Source organism: Eptatretus burgeri, chromosome 11, assembly GCF_056783735.1.
Source record: "Eptatretus burgeri isolate ZD-2024b chromosome 11, Ebu_testis_v1, whole genome shotgun sequence".
NCBI classification, from domain to species: Eukaryota; Metazoa; Chordata; class Myxini; order Myxiniformes; family Myxinidae; genus Eptatretus; species Eptatretus burgeri.
This window is the reverse complement of record NC_140971.1, coordinates 18,037,030-18,061,163: the sequence shown is the minus strand read 5'-3', so window position 1 is coordinate 18,061,163 and position 24,134 is coordinate 18,037,030. Positions and strand designations below refer to the sequence as shown.

Below are 24,134 nucleotides of genomic sequence, written 5' to 3'. Positions count from 1 at the left end.
ACACATGTACCACCTGAAAATGAAGAACCCTATTGATTTTGGGCGTGGCCAGATCCAAGATGGCCGACTGGGGCTGCCATCTTGAACAAAATGTTTTTTCGCCAAATCGATTTGAAATTTGGGTCACACATGTGTGGTGTGTGTGCGGAGCATACATTGTATGGGCGGAGCCCCGAGTCACGGATGGTGGTGGTCACGTGGTTGTGGCTTCATATGTCCCGACTCGCCCACAACGGACTTGTAGCACCAGTAGCGTCAGTAGCAGCATGTGGTATCATTAGTGGTGTCTTGTAGGTCGTGTGCCTGAAGAGTGCATCGAGTGCGCAATAAAGCGGAGCTACGGGCATCCTCCGCCCACCCTCTCGCTCGAGGCAATAAAGCGGAGTTGTGTTACCCTCTGGCTCGTGTTTGCCTGTTCGCACCTCTGCCACGACACTAAAACATGTACCACCTGAAAAGGAAGAACACGATTGATTTTGGGCGTGGCCGGATCCAAGATGGCCAACTGGGGCGGTCCGTCCGGCCGGCTAACTGGCTGGGCGTCAACATTTATGGCGTCAACATTTATAGCTTTGAGTGCGATAACTCATAAACTGTTCGCCATATCGATTTCAAATTTGGGTCACACATGCACCACCTGAAAAGGAAGAACCCTATTGATTTTGGGCATGGCCACATCCAAGATGGCCGACTGGGGCGTGCATCTTGAAAAAATTTTTTTTTGTAATAAATGGAAAACTGCTTATCTGATTTCAATTATTTTTCAATGGTGGGGGATTCCCCATCTCTGATGGTATATTTGTCAGAATATAATGCTTAAGCAATCATTTTTTGTTGATGCATAACCATGCAGTGCTGTTGGTTTATATAAAGCATGTTTACATTGCAGAATTATTCCCGTTTGCTGATGATGAGGAACAAAGAAGCTTTCAAAAAGAAGGCTCTTTCGGCGGTGGATAAAAACAGGGGCAAAATGGATGTCAAGGTAAAGTGAACGAGCATGAGAGAACCAGACTGTTGAATGTGACGAGTAAATGTATGTTTTTGTATTTTTCTGTTTGCAAATTTTTATTTCTGTGAAAAGATTTTTTTAGTTTGTCATATTTATACTTTTAAAGCCTGGTGTTGGCTTCGTGGTTAGGGTGGCGGCTTGGGATCCAAGGGTCCTGAGTTCAAGCCCCGTTGGCTGCTGAATTAACACCAGGGGGTTGACTCAGCCTGTCATCCTTCCGAGGTCGGCGAAATGAGTGCCAGTGTACTGGTCCCGGTGTATGCCCCGGTTAGAATAGGTGTACCATATCCCTGTGTGTCGTAAGAGGCGACCAGGGTTGGCGTCAGGAAGGGCATCCGGCCATAAAGCATTGCCTCAAGAAAAAGCCAAACCCCTGCACAGCAGGGAAAAATGGCTGTAAAAACGGTCATTTTTATTTTATTTATACTTTTAATTAAACAATCACGAAGGCTCATCGGTGCTTCTACCTTTACCATGATACAAACACATGGATAGACAATGGTCAAATCGAGTATATTGGATTTAGTGTAGTCGATAGTAGAAAAATCGTGCAAATTATGATACAAGCATCAAATTTGACATTTCTGTTCTGCAGGGCTTTCTCATCAAATCTGCCCGATTGGACATTTGAAAATCCAAATTTTAAAAAATTTGAAAGAAAAAAAAAAGTTCAAAAAATTTAGTCACAGCTGGCTGAAATTCTTGAAGCGCAAGTGAACATCCCAGACAGAGAACCAAGGGGAGATGCAGTCATCATTGATGGCTCAGCACTTATCAATGCCCAACCTCCACTCACTTCAAAGATATTAGATGACTATGCCAAAGAAGACATCATCCCAAAGGTGGAATCCTATGGTGCCAGGTACGAGAGGGTGGACGTAGTGTTTGATGTGTACAAGAAGTCAAGTCTGAAGTCCGAGTCAAGGTCGAAAAGGAGGCAAGGAATCAGAAGAAGAGTGACAGGAACCAATAAAACCCCAACTTACTGGAGAAGCTTTCTTCGAGATGACAGCAAAATGACTGAGCTGTTTCACTTGCTTGCGGAAAATATGTGTGAAGCACAGACGACAAGCACAGTCATTGTCACAAAAGGAGAAGATGCCATCAGCAACACAAGGAAGTCACTGGATGCTGTGTCTCCATGTTGTCATGAAGAAGCTGACACTCGAATATTTGTACACGCCAGGGATGCAACGACGGATGGTGGCAAGTCCATTATCATTAAGGCCAGTGACACGGACGTACGAGTCATCGCAATATCTGTACTGCCATCCTTACAGGAACTAGGTCTTGAGAACATGTGGATTGCCTTAGGCCAAGGAGCCAAGGTGCGATGGATTCCAGTCCATGAGGTAGTTTCTTCAATAGGGCCTGAGAAAGTTCGAGGGATCCCATACTTCCATGCGTTCACTGGATGTGACGTCGTGTTTGCCTTCCGCGGTAAAAGGAAGAAAACTGCCTGGCAGATTTGGAACGTCCCTGATGATGTTTCTGAAACATTCACTCATCTCAGCCAGCATCTCAAATTGATTCGTGATCTTGACTTTTTTTTCAAGTTTTTTTTTTTTTGTTTTGTTTTTTCAAATTTTTCAAATGGCCAATCAGGCAGATTTGATTAGAATCCACTGGAGAACTTGTCATAACATAACACTGTTGTCATAACAAGAACAAAAATAATCATAATAATAATCATAACTCTGAAGAGAAAGAGATACGTTCTGAAGAGAAAGAGAAACGTTCTCAAGAGAAAGAGAAAGCGATACGTTCTGAAGAGAAAGAGAAACGTTCTGAAGAGAAAGCGATACGTTCTGAAGAGAAACAGAAACGTTCTGAAGAGAAAGCGATACGTTCTGAAGAGAAAGAGAAACGTTCTGAAGAGAAAGAGAAACGTTCTGAAGATAAAGAGATACGTTCTGAAGAGAAAGAGATACGTTCTGAAGAGAAAGAGATACGTTCTGAAGATAAAGAGAAACGTTCTGAAGAGAAAGAGATACGTTCTGAAGATAAAGAGATACGTTCTGAAGAGAAACAGAAACGTTCTGAAGAGAAAGCGATATGTTCTGAAGAGAAAGAGAAACGTTCTGAAGAGAAAGAGATACGTTCTGAATAAGAAAGAGATACGTTCTGAAGAGAAAGAGATACGTTCTGAAGAGAAAGATACGTTTTGAAGAGAAAGAGATACGTTTTGAAGAGAAAGAGATACGTTCTGAAGAGAAAGAGATACGTTCTGAAGAGAAAGAGATACGTTCTGAATAAGAAAGAGATACGTTCTGAAGAGAAAGAGATACGTTCTGAAGAGAAAGAGATATGTTCGGAAGAGAAAGAGACACGTTCTTAATAAGAAAGAGATACGTTTTGAAGAGAAAGAGAAACGTTCTTAATAAGAAAGAGATACGTTTTGAAGAGAAAGAGATATTTTCTGAAGAGAAAGAGACACGTTCTGAATAAGAAAGAGATACGTTCTCAAGAGAAAGAGTATTACTCATTGTGTGCCTGCCTCCACGGGGTTACATTTGAGAATCGCCCCAAATATTCCTTTGAAATAGCTTTTACAGGACTTCTTCAGTGACTTCATGAAACATTCTCCTTTTTTGTGTGTCCGCCGTGCCTCATCCATAGAATACGCTTTGCTGTCGAGGATGGTCGCCCTCTCCCCGATGCTCCAGTTCTCCTCATTGTATTCATCTGGAGCTCATTTCTTTTTTGTTTTTGGCGAGACAGCACTTCTTCAACTTCTCGCTTCAGTTTAGAGCTTTGTCTTCTGATAATGTTGAGATCTTCTTCCTCACTGGCAAAGATGCAGTCTTTATTCTGGCTGCTCGGTGTTGTTGCAACGTCTTCGGTCTTAGTCTATGAGGATGTGTCTTTGCTCTTTTAGTGTCTTTATGAAATGGTTTCCAATCGTTGCTGGGCATTTTAGTTCCAGCCAGCCAGAGGGCTTTTCCCCAAAGGTTGGTTTGGCCCCAGATGCTCAGGGTTGCTAATGAAACTTTGGGTCGTTGTACCAAGAAGGTGAATACCTCAACCTTGCTGAGATGATTTGTAACATCACTCTCCCAGAATAATTACAACACTGGGAATGCAACAGTATTTGGTGTAAGTATTGCAATATGAATTTATAGTAAATGTGCATGTTCCCTGACAGTTTTGGAACCTCCATTTCAGGTCCCTTGTGCTTTAACCAACTTCAACGAGTATAATGACTTCTGGAAGAGAAACAACATAATGGATTCAAAAAAATGTGGAGGAACTAAAGTGAGTTAAAACTACCATTGTTACCTCTGCCACCGAAGGTGGACGGAAGTTGTGTTTTCATCTCCTTCTGTCTGTCTCTATTCCCCCCCGCCCCCCCATCTCTCTTTGAGCTGGATATTGCAAAAAGTTATGGACTGATTCATACGAAACTGAGTGCACAGATTGGGTGTGTGACGAGGACTAATTGATTCGATTTTGGTGAAGATCTGGATCCGGATCCAGATACGATAATTTTTCAAGTGATTCTTCAACATTAAGAGATGACCAAAAACGATATCTCAAAAAGTTGGGGACAGATTAAGACAAAACTTGGTGGATGAGTTGTGGATGTGACAAGAACAAGCCGGTTAGATTTTGGTTAAGGTGTGAATGCAGATCCGGCCAATCGGTGGGATAGAAAAGGTAAACTGTTCAGCCTGGTGCAGGTATGTATGCGCTGTACTGAGTGCCGTTCCAGTTTTGTGCTGAAATCTCGATTTATGGAGGAGAGAAATGACAGAGGGCAGCATATTCACAATCTTACCGAGGATCGAAGGCGAACAGCGAGACAAAGACAATTGAAATCTTCCAAAATAATCCACGAACAGCTATTTTCCACACTTCAGCTGTTCCTTTTAATTCCATGTTTAGAATTTGAGGTTCTTTGGTGAGACAGGATTTCTACAAATCAGCTGCAAATGTATGGGGGCATGTTGAAAATGTCATGCTTCCTCTTGTTTTTCTCCAACACTGGTAAAGTTATTCAAATTAAAAACACATCACAGCGAGACATCAAAAACACATCACAGTGAAACAAAGACAATTGAAATCTTCCAAAATAATCCATAAACAGCTATTTTCCACACTTCAGCTGTTCCTTTTAATTCAATGTTTCGAATTTGAGGTTCTTTGTTAATACAAGATTTCGAAAAATCAGCTCACAAATGTAGGGGGGCATGTTCAAAATGTCATGCTTCCTCTTGTTTTTTCTCCAATACTGGTAAAGTTGTTCAAATTAAAGAAAGCACAGTTCACATATTACTTCTTCCTCCCACTGGGTGTTGAGCTTTGTGCTGAAGTTGATGGTTTTGGTGATTGACTGTAGATGAGATTACTGCAGATGAAAATTGGGTTCACCATAATGATCCTGACAGGAAGAGAGGGTCAATGAAGTTCCGCTACAAAGGATCCTCGGCCCAAACTTCACTCCGTCAGATTCTCATCTCTTCCCAAACTTAAGGAACATCTTTGTGGACGTTTTCTTGTGACGACGATGTGAGGGCTGCTGTGAAGCGCTGTTGAAGTCAGCAGGACACGGACTTATATCGTAACAGCATCACAAAACTACTTGAACGTTGGGAGAAATGTGCGGACCGCAGTCGTGATTATGTTGAGGACTACACATGCATCATAACAGAGTAAAGATTGTTGTTCATATCAGTATTTCTTTCATTTCTTTCCCTGTTTTGGAGAAAAAGACAAGGAGGCCTTTCTTATTGACATCTTATATATCTGAGTTTGTTGTGATATGAATGTAGTTTTCCCTGATAATTCCTTTTTAATCCAGCTTGCTCAGTTTGTTCACCTGTTGATTATGTTAATATGCTCCAACAGCATGCTTCCTCAAAAGACTCTGCACAGGAGAAGCAGACAGCATTTGAAAAGGATGTGGAAGCATCCAGAAAAAAATCAGTTTCTGCAAAGCTGTCAGGAAACACTGGCATCTTATACACGGGCTTTGAAGTCAGTGGCGACACCGTCAGTCAAAGGAGACAGGTATTCCTTTTATTATTTGCTTTGCATGTGAAGAGAATGTGGTTTCTCTTTTCACTCTTGGAGGAATCTTCAAGTACTAGTACGGGCCCGTAGGTGCGTAAGCGACGACTGGATTGGGGCATCATTTCAATTATATTGGACCAACCGTATCATAAATGGCCATAACTTGGGAAACACCTGGGAAACATACTCAGGTCCCCAGCGTCAATTGTGACGTCATATCAAACGAAGAAGAATTGTGATGCCCCCTCTCTCTCGCCCCCCCTCGCTTCCCCCTTGTCTCGCTCCTCCTCTCTCCCCCCTCCTCTCTCGCCCCCACTCTCACGCCCCTCTCCCGCCCCCTCTTCTCTCCCCTCTCTTGAATTGTGACGCACCCCTCTCTCACCCCCTCTCTCACCCCCCTCTCTCCCCCTCTCTCCCTCCCCTCTCTCACCCCTCTCTTGCCCCCTCCCCCTCTCTCTCCCTCCACTCTCTCCACCCCTCTCTCACCCCTCCTCTCTTCCCTCTCTCTCTCCCCCCTCTCTAACCCCTCTCTCCCCTCTCTCCCTCCTCTCTCCCCCTCCTCTCTCACCCTTCTCTCTCGCCCCCACGCCCACCCCCTCTCACCCCCTGTCACACCCCCTCTCCTGTACCCCTCTCTCGCTCTCTCTCGTCCCCACTCCCACCCCTCTCTCTCCCCCTCTCTTGCCCCCTCTCCCCCCTAGTCTCGCCCTTCCTCTCTCCCCCTCCTCGCTCGCCCCTCTCTCACGCCCCCACTCTCATCCCCCCCTCTCCCATCCCCCTCTCTCGCAGATATTGCTCGACAGATAAATGGCCGTAACTTGGGAACCGCTCGTCCAATTAATATCAAACCTCGAAAAGGCATATCCGCAGGTCCCCAGCAATATTCCCGGCAAGTTTCAATCAGATCGGACCATCAATCGTGCAAAAAAAAAAAATTAAAAAACATAAATAAATAAACATTAATTGTGACGTCATAGCACCGTGTCATGTCATTGGTCGACAGATAAATGGCCGTAACTTGGGAACCGCTCGTCCGATTGATATCAAACCTCAAAGGCACATCCGCGGTGCCCCGGCAATATTCCTGGCAAGTTTCAATCCAAAGCGGAAGCATCGTGGCGTCATTTGTGACGTCATAGCACCGTGTCCTGTCTGGTTGACAGACAATATAAAGGTCGTTATTGGTTGATAGACATTGGTCATTGAATCACGTTATTCTTTTTATTCAATTATTGTGCACTGCCAATTATTGTGCTATTATTATTATTATTATTATTGTCTGTTGTCATTATTCTGAGAAAAAATAGCATGATAAGGTGGAACGACACTTCAGCTGCCATATATACACCTTTTCAACACTGAAAAAAACAATAAAACGGTCGTAACTTGGGAACCGCTCGTCCGATTGACATCAAACCTCGAAAAGGCACATCTGCGGGGCCCGGGCAATATTCCTAGCAAGTTTCAATCGGACCGGCGGTCTTCGAGAAACGGCGGTCGCAGATGCACACACACACACACACACAGATTGCTGGAATTATAGATATAGATAGATAATTGGATGAACCTCTGCCTTGTGAGGCCCGACATTGACATTTACACGTGACACTTGTGGGGACGATAATTAAATTGGATATTTTTTTGGAAAATTAATTTGTCATACAAAATGGTTTGTTCTCCATTTGTAATTTGTTTTTGCTTGTTGATTTGTTTATTAATATCCTGTTCACTGGTAATTGTCAGTTCAAAAGGGTGGTGCAGCATTATCACACTGTTCTTTGTACTGTCTTGTCCGGGTTTGATTCTCGTTCAACCGTCGGAATCGTGCTTCCCAAGCAGGGTGTTGCATCAGGAAGTGCACTGTCCTCTTGGATGAATGTTAACCTGGGGATTTGTCTGCTGGCATTCTCTATTTTATATACTGCATATGATCCCACGATATCTTTAAATACAGAGTTATGAGCTGTTGTTAACACCCTTTCTTTATTCAGAAACTGTAGATTTCGTTACATAAAGTAGCTACCTAAAGTGGCAATGATGTTACTATTTTTCACCACTTCTGTGATTATGTTGTATCACCCCAGCTATGAACTGTCGTCCTGTTGGTTCACCAGCAGGGTGAGGCATTAATGTGTTCCATCCCTCGGATGGACGCTAAACTAACTCGGTATAGACCGTCCTTCCATACTGGCTTTATTTTGTGCACGTTAAAGATTCCACTATGTGTTCGTGAAGAGCAGACGAGTTATCACCGCCACCCTGGCAAAATTCAAAATCCCTTGTTCTGTTTTTATCCCGCGCCGCATGGCGGAAGGGGGATATTGTTATCACCCGGGTCGTCCGGCTGGCTGGGCGTCAACTTTTATAGCTGTGAGTGTGATAACTCATAAACTGTTCGCCATATCGATTTGAAATTTGGGTCACACATGTACCACCTGAAAAGGAAGAACCCTATTGATTTTTGGTGTGGCCAGATCCAAGATGGCCGACTGGGGTGGTCGTCCGTCCATCCGGCTGGCTGGCATGGCGTCAACATTTATAGCTGTGAGTGCGATAACTCATAAACTGTTCGCCATATCGATTTGAAATTTGGGTCACACAAGTTCCATCTGAAAAGGAAGAAGCCTATTGATTTTGGGCATGGTCGGATCCAATATGGCCAACTGGGGCGGCCATCTTGAACATAATTTTTTTCGCCATGTCAATTTGAAATTTGAGTCACACATGTACCACCTGAAAAGGAAGAACCCTATTGATATTGGGCATGGCCAGATCCAATATGGCCAACTGGGGCGGCCATCTTGAACATAATTTTTTTTGCCATATCGATTTGAAATTTGGGTCACACATGTACCACCTGAACAGGAAGAAGCCTATTGATGTTGGGCGTGGCTCGATCCAAGATGGCCGACTGGGGCGGTCCGTCCGGCCGGCTGGCTGGCTGGGCGTCAACATTTATGGCGTCAACATTTATAGCTGTAAGTGCGATAACTCATAAACTGTTTGTCATATCAATTTGAAATTTGGGTCACACATGTACCACCTGAACATGAAGAACCTTATTGATTTTGGGCGTGGCCGGATCCAAGATGGCCGACTGGGGCGGTCCGTCAGTCCGGCTGGCTGGCTGGGCGTCAACATTTATAGCTGTGAGTGCGATAACTCATAAACTGTTCGCCATATCGATTTGAAATTTGGGTCACACATCTTACACCTGAAAAGGAAGAACCCTGTTGATTTTGGGATTGGCCACATCCAAGATGGCGGACATCTTGAAAAAAATGTTTTTTGTAATAAATGGAAAACTGCTTTTCTGATTTCAATTATTTTTCAATGGCGGGGGATTCCCCATCTCTGATGGTATATTTGTCGGAATATAATGCTTACGCAATCATTTTTTGTTCATGCTTAACCATGCATTGCTGTTGGTTTATATAAAGCATGTTTACATTGCAGAATTATTCCCGTTTGCTGATTATGAGGAACAAAGAAGCTTTCAAAAAGAAGGTTCTTTCAGCGGTGGATAAAAACAGGGGCAAAATGGATGTCAAGGTAAAGTTCACGAGCATGAGAGCCAGACTGTTGAATGTGACGAGTAAATGTATGTTTTTGTATTTTTCTGTTTGCAAATTTTTATTTCTGTGAAAAGATTTTATTAGTTTGTCATATTTGTACTTTTAATTGAACAATCACGAAGGCAAATAGGTGCTTCTACCTTTACCATGACACAAAGCACGTGGATAGACAATGGTCAAATCGAGTATATTGGATTTAGTGTAGTACATGGTAGAAAAGTCGTGCAAATTATGATACAAGCATCAAATTTGGCATTTCTGTTCTGCAGGGCTTTTTAATCAAATCTGCCCGATTGGCCATTTGAAAATCCAAATTTTGAAAAAAGAGAAAAAAACTTCAAAAAAAAGTTGAAATCAAAGCTGGCTGAAATTCTTGAAGTGCAAGTGAACATCCCAGACAGAGAACCAAGGGGAGATGCAGTCATCATTGATGGCTCAGCACTTATCAATGCCCTACCTCCACTCACTTCAAAGATATTTGATGACTATTCTAAAGAAGACATCATCCCAAAGGTGGAATCCTATGGTGCCAGCTACGAGAGGGTGGACGTCGTGTTTGATGTGTACAAGAAGTCAAGTCTGAAGTCTGAGGCAAGGTCGAAAAGTTGGCAAGGAACCAGAAGAAGTGTGACAGGCACCAGTAAGACCCCAAGTAACTGGAGATACTTTCTTCGAGATGATAGTAACAAGACTGAGCTGTTTCACTTCCTTGCGGGAAATATGTGTGAAGCACAGACAAGCACAGTCATTGTCACAAAAGGAGAAGATGCCATTATCAACACAAGGTAGTCACTGGATGCAGTGTCTCCATGTTGCCATGAAGAAGTTTACACAAGAATATTTGTACCTGCCAGGGATGCAACGATGGATGGTAGCAAGTCCATTTTCTTGAAGGCGAGTGACATGGATGTACTAGTCATAGCAATATCTGGACTGCCATCCTGACAGGAACGAGGTCTTGAGAACATGTGGATTGCCTTTGGGCAAGGAGCCAAGGTGCGATGGATTCCAGTCCATGAGGTAGTTTCTTCAATAGGGCCTGAGAAAGCTCGAGGGATCCCATACTTCCATGCGTTCACTGGATGTGACATTGTGTCTGCTTCCACGGTAAAAGGAAGAAAACTGCATGGCAGATTTGGAACGTCTTTGATTAGGTTTCTGAAACATTCACCAATCTCAGCCAGCATCTAACATTGATTCGTGATCTTGACTTTTTTGAAGTTTTCTTTTTTTTTTAAATTTTGCAAAATTTGGATTTTAAAATGGCCAATCAAGCAGATTTGATTCGAATCCCCTGGAGAACTTGTGCCTAATTTGATGCTTGTATCATCATTTGCACGATTCCTCTCAAAAATTGCTGTTATCTGCGCCACTAATTTTAACCAGGGTGTAACAACTTCATGTCCTCCGTGATGAGGTGGAAACACCAAAGTTGGCAACCCAAAGATTCACTTAAAATATTAATGTGTTAAATGCTTAAATCTGTTGATATTATTTTCACCACAAGTATCGAATAAAAGGAGATGATTCCAAAACAATTCCACCAACGACAGTCTTAAACACTTTCTGTTGTCATAACAAGAACAAAAATAATCATTATAATAATCATAATTCTGAAGAAGAAATAGATACTTTCTGAAGAAGAAATAGATACTTTCTGTAGAAGAAAGAGATACGTTCTGAAGAGAAAGAGATACGTTCTGAAGAGAAAGAGATACGTTCTGAAGAGAAAGAGATACGTTCTGAAGAGAAAGAGATACGTTCTGAAGAGAAAGAGATACGTTCTGAAGAGAAAGAGATACGTTCTGAAGAGAAAGAGATACGTTCTGAAGAAGAAAGAGAAACGTTCTGAAGAAGAAAGAGGTACGTTCTGACGAAGAAAGAGGTACGTTCTGAAGAGAAAGAGATACGTTCTGAAGAAGAAAGAGGTACGTTTTGAAGAGAAAGATATGTTCTGAAGAGAAAGAGATACGTTCTGAAGAAGAAAGAGGTACGTTCTGAAGAAGAAAGAGGTACGTTTTGAAGAGAAAGATACGTTCTGAAGAGAAAGAGATACGTTCTGAAGAAGAATGAGGTACGTTTTGAAGAAAAAGAGGTACGTTCTGAAGAAGAAAGAGGTACGTTCTGAAGAGAAAGAGGTACGTTCTGACGAAGAAAGAGATACGTTCTGAAGAGAAAGAGGTACATTCTGAAGAAGAAAGAGATAAGTTTTGACGAAGAAAGAGATACGTTCTGAAGAAGAAAGAGGTACGTTCTGACGAAGAAAGAGATACGTTCTGAAGAGAAAGAGGTACGTTCTGAAGAGAAAGAGATACGTTCTGAAGAAGAAAGAGGGACGTTCTGAAGAAGAAAGAGGTACGTTTTGAAGAGAAAGAGATACGTTCTGAAGAAGAAAGAGGTACGTTTTGAAGAGAAAGATATGTTCTGAAGAGAAAGAGATACGTTCTGAAGAAGAAAGAGGTACGTTTTGAAGAAAAAGAGGTACGTTCTGAAGAAGAAAGAGGGACGTTCTGAAGAAGAAAGAGGTACGTTCTGAAGAGAAAGAGATACGTTCTGAAGAGAAAGAGACACGTTCTGAAGAAGAAAGAGGTACGTTCTGAAGAAGAAAGAGGTACATTCTGAAGAAGAAAGAGGTACGTTCTGAAGAAGAAAGAGGTACGTTCTGAAGGAGAAAGAGGTACGTTCTGAAGAGAAAGAAATACATTCTGAAGAAGAAATAGACACGTTCAGAAGAAGAAAGAGATACGTTCTGAAGAAGAAAGAGGTACGTTCTGAAGAGAAAGAGGTACGTTCTGAAGAAGAAAGAGGTACGTTCTGAAGAGAAAGAGGTACGTTCTGAAGAGAAAGAGGTACGTTCTGAAGAGAAAGAGGTACGTTCTGAAGAAGAAAGAGGTACGTTCTGAAGAGAAAGAGGTACGTTCTGAAGAGAAAGAGATACGTTCTGAAGAAGAAAGAGGTACGTTCTGAAGAGAAAGAGGTACGTTTTGAAGAGAAAGAGGTACGTTCTGAAGAGAAAGAGATACGTTCTGAAGAAGAAAGAGGTACGTTTTGAAGAGAAAGATATGTTCTGAAGAGAAAGAGATACGTTCTGAAGAAGAAAGAGGTACGTTTTGAAGAAAAAGAGGTACGTTCTGAAGAAGAAAGAGGTACGTTCTGAAGAAGAAAGAGATACGTTCTGAAGAGAAAGAGATACGTTCTGAAGAAGAAAGAGGGACGTTCTGAAGAAGAAAGAGGTATGTTTTGAAGAAGAAGAAAGAGGTATGTTCTGAAGAGAAAGAGGTACGTTCTGAAGAAGAAAGAGGTACGTTCTGAAGGAGAAAGAGATACGTTCTGAAGAAGAAAGAGGTACGTTCTGAAGAGAAAGAGGTACGTTCTGAAGAGAAAGAGGTACGTTTTGAAGAGAAAGAGATACGTTCTGAAGAGAAAGAGGTACGTTCTGAAGAGAAAGAGATACGTTCTGAAGGAGAAAGAGATACGTTCTGAAGAAGAAAGAGGTACGTTCTGAAGAGAAAGAGGTACGTTTTGAAGAGAAAGAGGTACGTTCTGAAGAGAAAGAGGTACGTTCTGAAGAGAAAGAGATACATTCTGAAGAAGAAAGAGGTACGTTTTGAAGAAGAAAGAGGTACGTTTTGAAGAGAAAGAGACGTTCTGAAGAGAAAGAGACACGTTCTGAAGAGAAAGAAATACATTCTGAAGAAGAAATAGATACGTTCTGAAGAAGAAAGAGGTACGTTCTGAAGAGAAAGAGGTTCGTTCTGAAGAAGAAAGAGGTATGTTTTGAAGAAGAAAGAGGTATGTTTTGAAGAAGAAAGAGGTACGTTTTGAAGAAGAAAGAGGTATGTTTTGAAGAGAAAGAGACGTTCTGAAGAGAAAGAGACACGTTCTGAAGAGAAAGAAATACATTCTGAAGAAGAAATAGATACGTTCTGAAGAAGAAAGAGGTACGTTCTGAAGAGAAAGAGGTTCGTTCTGAAGAAGAAAGAGGTACATTCTGAAGAAGAAAGAGGTACGTTTTGAAGAAGAAAGAGGTATGTTCTGAAGAAGAAAGAGGTATGTTTTGAAGAAGAAAGAGGTATGTTTTGAAGAAGAAAGAGGTATGTTTTGAAGAAGAAAGAGGTATGTTTTGAAGAAGAAAGAGGTATGTTTTGAAGAAGAAAGAGGTATGTTTTGAAGAGAAAGAGACACGTTCTGAAGAGAAAGAGGTATGTTTTGAAGAAGAAAGAGGTATGTTTTGAAGAAGAAAGAGGTATGTTTTGAAGAGAAAGAGATACGTTCTGAAGAGAAAGAGACACGTTCTGAAGAGAAAGAAATATATTCTGAAGAAGAAATAGACACGTTCTGAAGAGAAAGAGATACATTCTGAAGAAGAAATAGACACGTTCTGAAGAAGAAAGAGATGCATTCTGAAGAAGAAAGAGATACATTCTGAAGGAGAAATAGACACGTTCTGAAGAAGAAAGAGATACGTTCTGAAGAAGAAATAGACACGTTCTGAAGAAGAAATAGACACGTTCTGAAGAAGAAAGAGATACATTCTGAAGAAGAAATAGACACGTTCTGAAGAAGAAAGAGATACGTTCTGAAGAAGAAAGAGATACGTTCTGAAGAAGAAAGAGATGCATTCTGAAGAAGAAATAGACACGTTCTGAAGAGAAAGAGATACGTTCGGAAGAAGAGATACGTTCTGAAGAGAAAGAGATACGTTCGGAAGATGAAAGAGATACGTTCGGAAGAAGAGATACGTTCTGAAGAGAAAGAGATACGTTCGGAAGATGAAAGAGATACGTTCTGAAGAAGAAAGTGATACATTCGGAAGATGAAAGAGATACGTTCTGTCAATAAAAAGATGCGTTCTTAAGAGAAAGCGATATGTTCTGAAGAGGAAGAAAGAGATACGTTCTGAAGAAGAAAGAGATACGTTCTGAAGAAGAAAGAGATACGTTCTGAAGAAGAAAGTGATACGTTCGGAAGATGAAAGAGATGCGTTCTGAAGAAGAAAGTGATGCGTTCTGAAGAGAAAGAGATACATTCTGTCGATAAAAAGAGACGTTCTGTAGATAAAGAGATGCGTTCTGAAGAGGAAGAAAGAGATACGTTCTGAAGAGGAAGAAAGAGATACGTTCTGAAGAGGAAGAAAGAGTATTATGCTTTGTGTGCCTGCCTCCACAGGGTTAAATTTGAGAATAGCCCCAAATATTCCTTTTATATAGCTTTTACAGGACTTCTTCAGTTTCTTCATGAAACATTCTCCTTTTTTGTGTGTCCCCCGTGCCTCCATCCATAGAATACGCTTTGCTGTAGAGCAGTGGTCCTCAAGCTTTTGGAGCCGTGACCCCCCAAAAAATGTAAGTTTGGGTTCGCGACCTCCCTCCCGATTCACACTTGAAACACACTGCAGTGATGTCACAGAGCGCATAAAAAAATCCCCAGTGCCTGGAGCACATTGGTCAACGCCTAGGTACTACCAGCTGTTAAAACTAAACAGAACTAAACTAAACTGGCATCACAAATTAATTATTTACACTGTGATGTATAACACAGTAAAAACAGCCAGCCACATTCATAACAAAGGCTTCTGTAATTGCAAAGAGCGGTATGTAGCCTATTTATGCATGGGACACAGACTGGAAGATTGAGCGACCCTCTGCTGCAGACAGAAGTTACTATCACACATGACAGCTACCAGACGTACACAAACCTTGCATTACTGACCAAAAATATACAAAAAACAAAACGACAAAACAAAAACTACCAAAACTACCACTTCCAAAACTTTACCTTTCAGTCCCCTTCTTGTCCCCTGCATGCCACCAGCTCCATCTGTACACACAGAGATGCAATTTTCCCAACTTAGCCCCTCCTTGCGCAGTTTACTGTCCAGTTTGTGAAAAATGTCACGACCAGTGCAAGTTCCTTCAAGTGTCGAGCAAAACAACATATCCTCGTACATTTTCCCCTCGTAGCTGTATCTTGCAAAAACAAGTAACTGTGCATCACTGGAAACATCCGTTGTTTCGTCAATTTGGAGGGAAAATCTTCCACTTTTTTTCACTCGTTCAATGAGCTGCTCTTTAATGTCGTTGGCCATTTCACCAATGTGCCTCGCCATTGTGTCATTAGACAGTGGAATAGTCTCAAGTGTGCCAGCTGTTTTTTCACCATGCATAGCTCTGGTCATTGCAATCTCTGCTGGGTGGATCAGGCTCTCTGCAATAGCATGGGGCTTTTGGATTGAGCAACCAGGTATGCCACTTCATATGAAGCCAACAGGGCTTTGACAGGGATTGTAGAGTGCTCACATACAGTCATCTTTTGGCTCTGTAGTTCTCCCTCCTTACGACGAAAAAAATCTAATGGTTTGTCAATGTAGAATGGGTGTTTTGGTTTGTAAATGTCTCTTCAAATTCACTGGTTTCAAGCTTTCGTGAGCAAGCACTTCTGAACACAGAACACGCTGTGGATATTCCACTTCATTTTTGGCTCGGCATGTGATTCCATACTGCAGAAAGTCAGTCTGATGTTTCCGACGCTTGTTGGCGGCCATATCTGCTGCCGGCGCCTTACGTTTTTCAGTTGAACTCGTAACAGTTGGCCCCACCTTCACATGTCTCGTCTTGGTCCGCATCTTGAGCTGGCAGACGTTTTTTGACAAGCCACCGATCCATATTCAGCCACCTTGCAGTCGTTAGCTAGCGCTAACATTGACTTTCAGTACGCGCCACTGTGCTGCACGCGTGCTCTCACTCTCACTCTCACACACACACACACACACACACACACACACACACACACACACACACACACACACACACACACACACACACACACACACACACACACACACACACACACACACACTTTTCACTTGCTGCTCAAATCTGTTTCATAATGACAACATATAACATTGGTATGGGAGATTTAATTGAAAAATCATTTTCAAAAAATATTTATGAATTTCTTAATTATATATTTCTTTGTTTATTTGTTTTGACAACCTTCCCGCGATCCCCGAAAAAAATCTCCCCACCCCCTGGTTGAGAATCATTGCTGTAGAGGATGGTCGCCCTCTCCCTGATGCTCCAGTTCTCCTCATTGTATTCATCTGGAGCTCATTTCTTTTTTGTTTTTGGCCAGACAGCACTTCTTCAACTTCTTGCTTCAGTTTAGAGCTTTGTCTTTTGATAATGTTGAGATCTTCCTCACTGGCGAAGATGCAGTCTGTATTCTGGCTGCTCGGTGTTGTTGCAAAGTCTTAGGTATCAGTCTACGAGGAGGTGTCTTTGCCCTTTTAGTGTCTTTATGAAATGGTTTCCAATCGTTGCTGGGCATTTTAGTTCCAGCCAGCCAGAGGGCTTTTCCCCAAAGGTTGGTGTGGCCCCAGATGCTCAGGGTCGCTGATGACACTTTGGGTAGTTGTACCAAGAAGGTGAATACCTCAACCTTGCTGAGATGATTAGTAACATCACTCTCCCAGAATAATTACAACACTGGGAATGCAACAGTATTTGGTGTAAGTGTTGCAATATGAATTCAGAGTAAATGTGCATGTTCCCTGACAGTTTTGGAACCTCCTTCATTTCAGGTCCCTTGTGCTTTAACCAGGTTCAACGAGTATAATGACTACTGGAAGAGAAACAACATAATTGATTCAAAAAAATATGGAGGAACTAAGGTGAGTTAAAACTACCATTGTTACCTCTGCCACCGACGGTGGACGGAAGTTGTTTTTTCATCCCCTTCTGTCTGTCTCTTCCCCCCCCTCTCTTTGAGCTGGATATTGCAAAAAGTTAAGGACTGATTCGTACGAAACTGAGTGCACAGGTTGGGTGTGTGACGAGGACTAATTGATTCGATTTTGGTGAAGATCTGGATCCGGATCCAGATAAGATAATTTTTGAAGTGATTCTTCAACATTAAGAGATGACCAAACACGATATCTCAAAAAGTTATGGATAGATTAAGACAAAACTTGGTGGATGAGTTGTGGAGGTGACAAGAACAAGCCGATTAGATTTTAGTTAGGGTGTGAATGCAGATCCGGCCTATCGGTGGGATAGAAAAGGTAAACTGTTCAGCCTGCTGGAGGAATGCATGCGCTGCACTGAGTGCCTTTCTAGTTTTGTGCTGAAATCTCTATTTATGGAGGAGAGAAATGACAGAGGGCAGCATATTCACAATCTTACCGAGGATCGAAGGCAACACCGAGACAAAGGCAATTGAAATCCATGAACAAAATATAATTCTTCCAAAATAATCCATGAACAGCTATTTTCCACACTTCAGCTGTTCCTTTTAATTCTATGTTTGGAATTCGAGGTTCTTTGGGAAGACAGGATTTCTAAAAATCAACTCGCAAATGTATGGGGGCATGTTGAAAATGTCATGCTTCCTCTTGTTTTTTTTCCAATACTGGTAAAGTTTTTCAAATTAAACAAAGCACAGTTCACATAGCACTTCTTCCTCCCACTGGGTGTTAAGCTTTGTGCTGAAGTTGACTGTTTTGGTGATTGACTGGAGATGAGATAAATGCAGATGAAAATTGGGTGCACCATAATGATCCTGCCAGGAAGAGAGGGTCAATGGAGTTCCGCTACAAAGGATCCTAGGCCCTAACTTGGTTCTGTCAGATTCTCCTCTCTTCCCAAACTTAAGGAACATCTTTGTGGACGTTTTCTTCTTGCGACGATGTGAGGGCTGCTGTGAAGTGCTGTTTAAGTCAGCAGGATATAGACTTAGATCGTGACAGCATCACAAAACTACTTGAATGTTGGGAGAAATGTACGGACCGCAGTCGTGATTATGTTGAGGACTACACATGCATCATAACAGAGTAAAGATTGTTGTTCATATCAATATTTCTTTCATTTCTTTCCCTGTCTTGGAGAAAAAGACAAGGAGGCCTTTCTTATTGACATCTTGAATAGCTGTGTTTGTAGTGCTATGAATGTAGGTTTCCCTGATAATTCCTTTTTAATCCAGCTTGCACAGTTTGTTCACCTGTTTGATTATGTTAATATGCTCCAACAGCATGCTTCCTCAAAAGGCTCTGCACGGGAGAAGCAGACAGCATTTGAAAAGGATGTGGAAGCATCCAGAAAAAAATCAGTTTCTGCAAAGCTGTCAGGAAACACTGGCATTTTATACACGGGCTTTGAAGTCAGTGGCGACACCGTCAGTCAAAGGAGACAGGTATTCCTTTTATTATTTGCTCTGCATGTGAAGAGAATGTGGTTTCTCTTTTCACTCTTGGAGGCATCTTCAAGTATAATTGGATGAAACTCTGCCTTGTGAGGCCCGACATTGACATTTACACGTGACACTTGTGGGGACGATAATTAAATTGGATAGTTTATTGGAAAATTAATTTGTCATACAAAACGGTTTGTTTTCCATTTGTAATTTGTTTTTGATTGTTGATTTGTTTATTAATATCCTGTTCACTGGTAATTGTCAGTTCAAAAGGTGGTGCAGCATTATCACACTGTTCTTTGTACTGTCTTGTCCGGGTTTGATTCTCGTTCAACTGTCGGAATGGTGCTTCCCAAGCAGGGTGTTGCATCAGGAAGTGCACTGTCCTCTTGGATGGATGTTAACCTGGGGATTTGTCTGCTGGCATTCTATATTTGATATACTGCATATGATCCCACGATATCTTTAAATACAGAGTTATAAGCTGTTGTTAACACCCTTTCTTTATTTAGTTACAAACGTTATGTAGCTACCTGAAGTGGAAATGATGTAACTATTGTTTACCACTTCTGTGATTATGTTGTATCATCCCAGCTATGAACTGTCGTCCTGTTGTTTCACAAGCAGGGTGAGGCATTCGCGTGTTTCGTCCCTCGGATGGACGTTAAACTAACTCGGTATAGACCGTCCTTGCATACATGGCTTTATTTTGTGCACGTTAAAGATTCCACAATGTGTTCGTGAAGAGCCGACGAGTTATCACCGGCACCCTGGCAAAATTCAAAATCCCTTGTTCTGTTTTTGTTTGAATATATTGCTTAAGCAATCATTTTTTGTTGATGCTTAACCATGCGGTGCTGTTGGTTTATATAAAGCATGTTTGCATTGCAGAATTATTCCCGTTTGGTGATGATGAGGCACAAAGAAGCTTTGAAAAAGGAGGCTCTTTCGACAGTGGATAAAAACAGGGGCAAAATGGATGTTCAGGTAAAGTGAACGAGTTTGAGAGACCCAGACTGTTGAATGTGACGAGTAAATGTATGTTTTTGTATTTTTCTTTTTGCATATTTTTATTTCTGTGAAAAGATTTAATTCGTTTGTCATATTTATACTTTTAATTAAACATTCACGAAGGCAAATAGGTGCTTCTACCTTTACCATGACACAAAGCACGTGGATTGACAATGGTCAAATTGAGTATATTGATGTTGAACCAGGGGGTAGCAACGTCATATCCTCTGTGATGAGGTGGAAACACCAAAGGAGGCAACCCAAAGATTCAGTAAAAATATTCATGTGTTAAATCCTAAAATCTGTTGATATTATTTTCACCACAAATATCAAACAAAAGGAGATGATTCGAAAACGATTCCACCAACTGCAGTCTTAAACACTCACTGTTGTCATAACAACAACAAAAATAATCATAATTCTGAAGAAGAAAGAGATATTTTCTGAAGAGAAAGCGATACGTTCTGAAGAGAAAGATACATTCTGAAGAGAAAGCAATACGTTCTGAAGAGAAAGAGATACATTCTGGAGAGAAAGCGATACGTTCTGAAGAGAAAGATACATTCTGAAGAGAAAGCAATACGTTCTGCAGAGAAAGATACTGTTACGGCTGTGGAAATTCGCAATACACCATAAAGGGTCCTCAGACCAGTGATGACGATAAGTAATTGTGTAGTTAGATTTCCCCACCGTTGTTTTGAGGGAATTTCCGTGTTCACAGGGTTGTGATCCTTTGAGTTTGACGTTTTTCTTTCGCTATCGTTATTTTGGACCGTCCGAAAACGTGGAACGAAGGCCCCGTGGAAGACCTGCAGCAACGCGCGAGTTTTCCCGCCGTTTTGCGCCACCAACGCTGGTATGAGATGCGGCGAAGAGCTCGCTCATGATTGGTGGACACGGGGCGTGAGGCGGTCCGGAGGGGGAACGCCCCTTTTCGAGGAGCTTCTCGAAAGAGCTCGAAGGGAGGCAGAGCCGAAAAGGGGGTGGAGCGAAGGGGTGGAGCGAAGGGGCGGAGCCCCGCGCTATATAAGGCGGACCGCACGCGGGGCTTGCTCTCTCTTCTTCTTCGTGCTGGATTGCTCTTCTTCCTCTTCGTCGACGCTCTCTGCTTCTTCGTCGACGTCATCCGCTCTCTTCTGGTGGTCGAGGTCGAACTCAGACTCGCTCTTGACGTTCGCGCTTCCTCTTCTCTTGATGTTCATCGGAGGTTCGCGCTTCCTCTTCTCTTGGTGGTCGTCGGAGGTTCGCGCTTCCTCGTCTCTTGGTGGTCGAGGTCGAATTCGGGTTCTCTCTCTGGATCGTCGAGGTCGTCTTCTCCCTCTGGGCGCCAAGTCGTGAGGGTTGCGAGCAGTGGTCCAGGGTCGAGGAGCACACGAGTGGAGAGTGCTGGAGAGGGCTCGCCGACCGTCGCACCTCGAGGGTGCAGGTAACCTGCTACGGTCTCGCGGGACCCTTTCGGTCTCCCACGTCCCGTGTTTCAAGAACCAAGTGGTCCAGCCTGACCCCCTTGTCTGTGAGGGGTTATTTTCTTGTGTTTCCTTTGGGTTTTGGAATGAATGTTGTCGTGGCGCCGTCCTGTCAAGTAAAACTGCTTAAGTGACTGTACATTTATGAATTATATTTGGTCGTAGTGCTTTCCCTTGCTTTTGTTTCTATTTGCCTGTATACGTGCTTGCCTGTTGTTCCTATTTGCCTGCTTACGTGTTGTATAATAAATGTCCTTGTGCGAAATGTATCCCGTTCGTCGTCTTTTTCCCGTTTGAAAGTTCCATCTTGCATCACGGAAGGAATTGGTAGTGTGTTTAGACACCCAGTAAGTAATCTGAACCGTCGAGGTCGGCAATAACTCCGCTCGGTTATCCCCTTAGCACGGAACGAGCTGCTTGAGCGGTTGGTGTCCGGATCCGACCTGCGGCGTGGTACAACTCCTCGGTACGCTACCCACGCGCGTACCTAGGTATATCGACATTCGACGATTCACCCTATTTCGCGCGGGTAGAATGCGGACTGGGTTGTATTGCGGTTAAACCCCCACCCGTGACTGGCTCCTGGCGGTAGTTCCAGGAGGGTCACGACTGAATTGTCCGTCCGGTGGGCGATTTGAGTTACGTGACCGATCGCACACCGGCGGGCGCGAATTCGTAACACTGGTGTCAGGAGTGGGATTCAAATCCACCTCAGTCTCCAACTAAATTTATGGGGATCGGACCAGGGGTGTGCGAAGCAACCCCCCCCCCCCCACCCCCGTTCCCTCCAAATTACGAGCAAATCTAAATTAATTCTCTTCCGAGAAATAAGATGGAGTTTCAAGGCAAGCGGGTGCTGGGGGTAGAAATGTATATGTGTAGTAATGTAGAATCCATGGCCCGGGATGGTTCTTTTTATAACTCCACCACTAATTACAATCCGTGGGGGAGCTCACCCTCATATTCTGAGCACGAACTTTGCCGGCAAACAGAGTCGCAAGATGGCGGCGCGGCTGCACATCAGCGCGGCACGAGGCGTGAGCAGGCCGCTATTAATGGCGCTACGAACGGCACGACATGAGGCGAGCACTCCCAACAACTGTTTCAAACCATGGGGTCATGGCAGGCGTGGCAGGAGGCCAGAGCATGCATTGACGGGCTTCGGAGACAAGTGTTGAAGTCCTTGCAATGGTGGAGGAATGGTGACATTTGTATAGGGGAATTACACTCGTTTTCCTTTGAGTTGGACGAGGCACGGTGGCGCCGAGACAGGGTTCATGAGGATTACGTGCGAACGGAGTCACAACGATGGGCCGATGTAGAGGAAGATAGGAGGGAGGAAGAACAAAGGCAAACAAAGCTAGAAAAGGAAAAATGCGAATACGATTGGGAATTTAAAAAAACTAAAGAAAGAGGTGGAAGCAGGCAAAAAGATAATAGAAATCCGAGAAGAGACCATAAAAAGAGGAGAGGAACATCTGGAGCAGAGGGAAGAAGAATGGTTGGAAAAGTCAAGACAGTTCGAAGAACTAAAGGGAAAAATGGGGAAAATAGAATTGAGTATCCATAAGTTGGAAGAAAGAGAATGCGAACACAATTTGGAAGTAAAGCAACAAGGCGTTCGAGACAGAAGAAGACTAGAAGAAGAGGTAAAAAGAGAACAGGAAGATAGGGAACAATTGAAAGAAATAGCAAGCTTGGAGTATGATGAGATGAGGAGGAAAAGGGATGAGATGCGCAAGGAAAGGGATGAAATGAGTGAGGAGGAAGAGAGGCAGAGAGAGGAAAAATGGGAAAACTTTTGAGTTACGTGAACACCAAAACAAAGAGAGGGAACTACAAAAAGAACTGAGGATGTTAAGAGAGGAAAGAACGATAATGGAGGATGAAACGTTAAGGAACCACACTGTACAGATCGAACAGCTGGAAGCGAAGGCCAGACTAAATAATGAGGAACAAGAAAGACGGTGAAATAAAAAACAAAAAGAAGAACAAATGAGACAGGAGAAGGAAATCAGCCAATTGAAGGAAATAACGAGATTGCAGAATGAGGAACAAGAGAGACAGTGGAATAAAAAACTGAAAGAGTATGAATTTGAAACTGAACAAGAAAAGGAGAGAAAATAGGTTGGAGTACGAGGAGAAAGTGAAGGAGGAAGGAATGAAGCAGGAAGGAGAAATCAGTCAATTGAAGGAGACAACGAGATTGGAGAGGGAAGAACGAGAGGAACAATGGGATAGAAAAAAAAAGAACATGAAGCCGAGGTTGACCAATTGGAAGAAAAGGCAAGGCTGGAGTGCGAGGAGATAGACAAAGAACAGCGAATGAAACACAAAAGGGAAATTAACCAAATGAAGGAAACCATGAAACTGGAGAAGGAAGGACAGGAGAGTAAACAAGGAAGAGTCGTGAGAGAACAGCGAATGAAACACAGGAAGGAAATGAGCCAATTGAAAGAAACGATGAGGTTGGAGAATGAAGAGCAGGAGAAACTGTGGGATAGAAAACAAGAACAATGTGAGTTTGAAATTGAACAACTAAAACAGAGAGCAAGATTGGAGTCAGCGGAGATTGAGGAGCTCTGGAGGGAGAACGAACAGCTAATGGGGCTCAGAGAGGAAGAACGACTCAGATGGGAAGGAAAAAGGAGCCAGAAAGAAACAGAAAAAAGAGGAGAGACTGCACGATAAAGGCGGGGTTGGGGACGAGCACACACACATTGAGGTAGTGGAGGACCATGAGGGTGAGCTGGCGGACTGTTTAGGGACCCGGTGCGAGCAGCTGGATAGCCTCCTTCGGGAACGGAGGGAGACGCGATGCTCCCTTGAAGCTGATCGCGACCAGGTGGGTTCAGTCGTGCCAAGCAG

General features: G+C 42.9%; 1 protein-coding gene across 2 annotated transcripts in view; it reads left to right on the top strand.

Annotated features, from left to right (window-relative positions):
• LOC147016594 (uncharacterized) overlaps positions 1-18,670 on the top strand; it is a 60,464-nt gene extending 41,794 nt beyond the window's left edge. For both annotated transcript variants that reach the window (XM_085845407.1, XM_085845406.1), the window contains 7 exons: positions 890-985; positions 4,178-4,267; positions 5,861-6,022; positions 9,482-9,577; positions 14,885-14,945; positions 17,183-17,272; positions 18,628-18,670. In XM_085845407.1, coding sequence (XP_085701533.1) covers positions 890-985; positions 4,178-4,267; positions 5,861-6,022; positions 9,482-9,577; positions 14,885-14,932 — 492 coding nt within the window. In that variant the 3' untranslated portion in view covers positions 14,933-14,945; positions 17,183-17,272; positions 18,628-18,670. The remainder of the gene's footprint in view (positions 1-889; positions 986-4,177; positions 4,268-5,860; positions 6,023-9,481; positions 9,578-14,884; positions 14,946-17,182; positions 17,273-18,627) is intronic.
• The last annotated feature ends 5,464 nt before the right edge of the window (positions 18,671-24,134 follow it).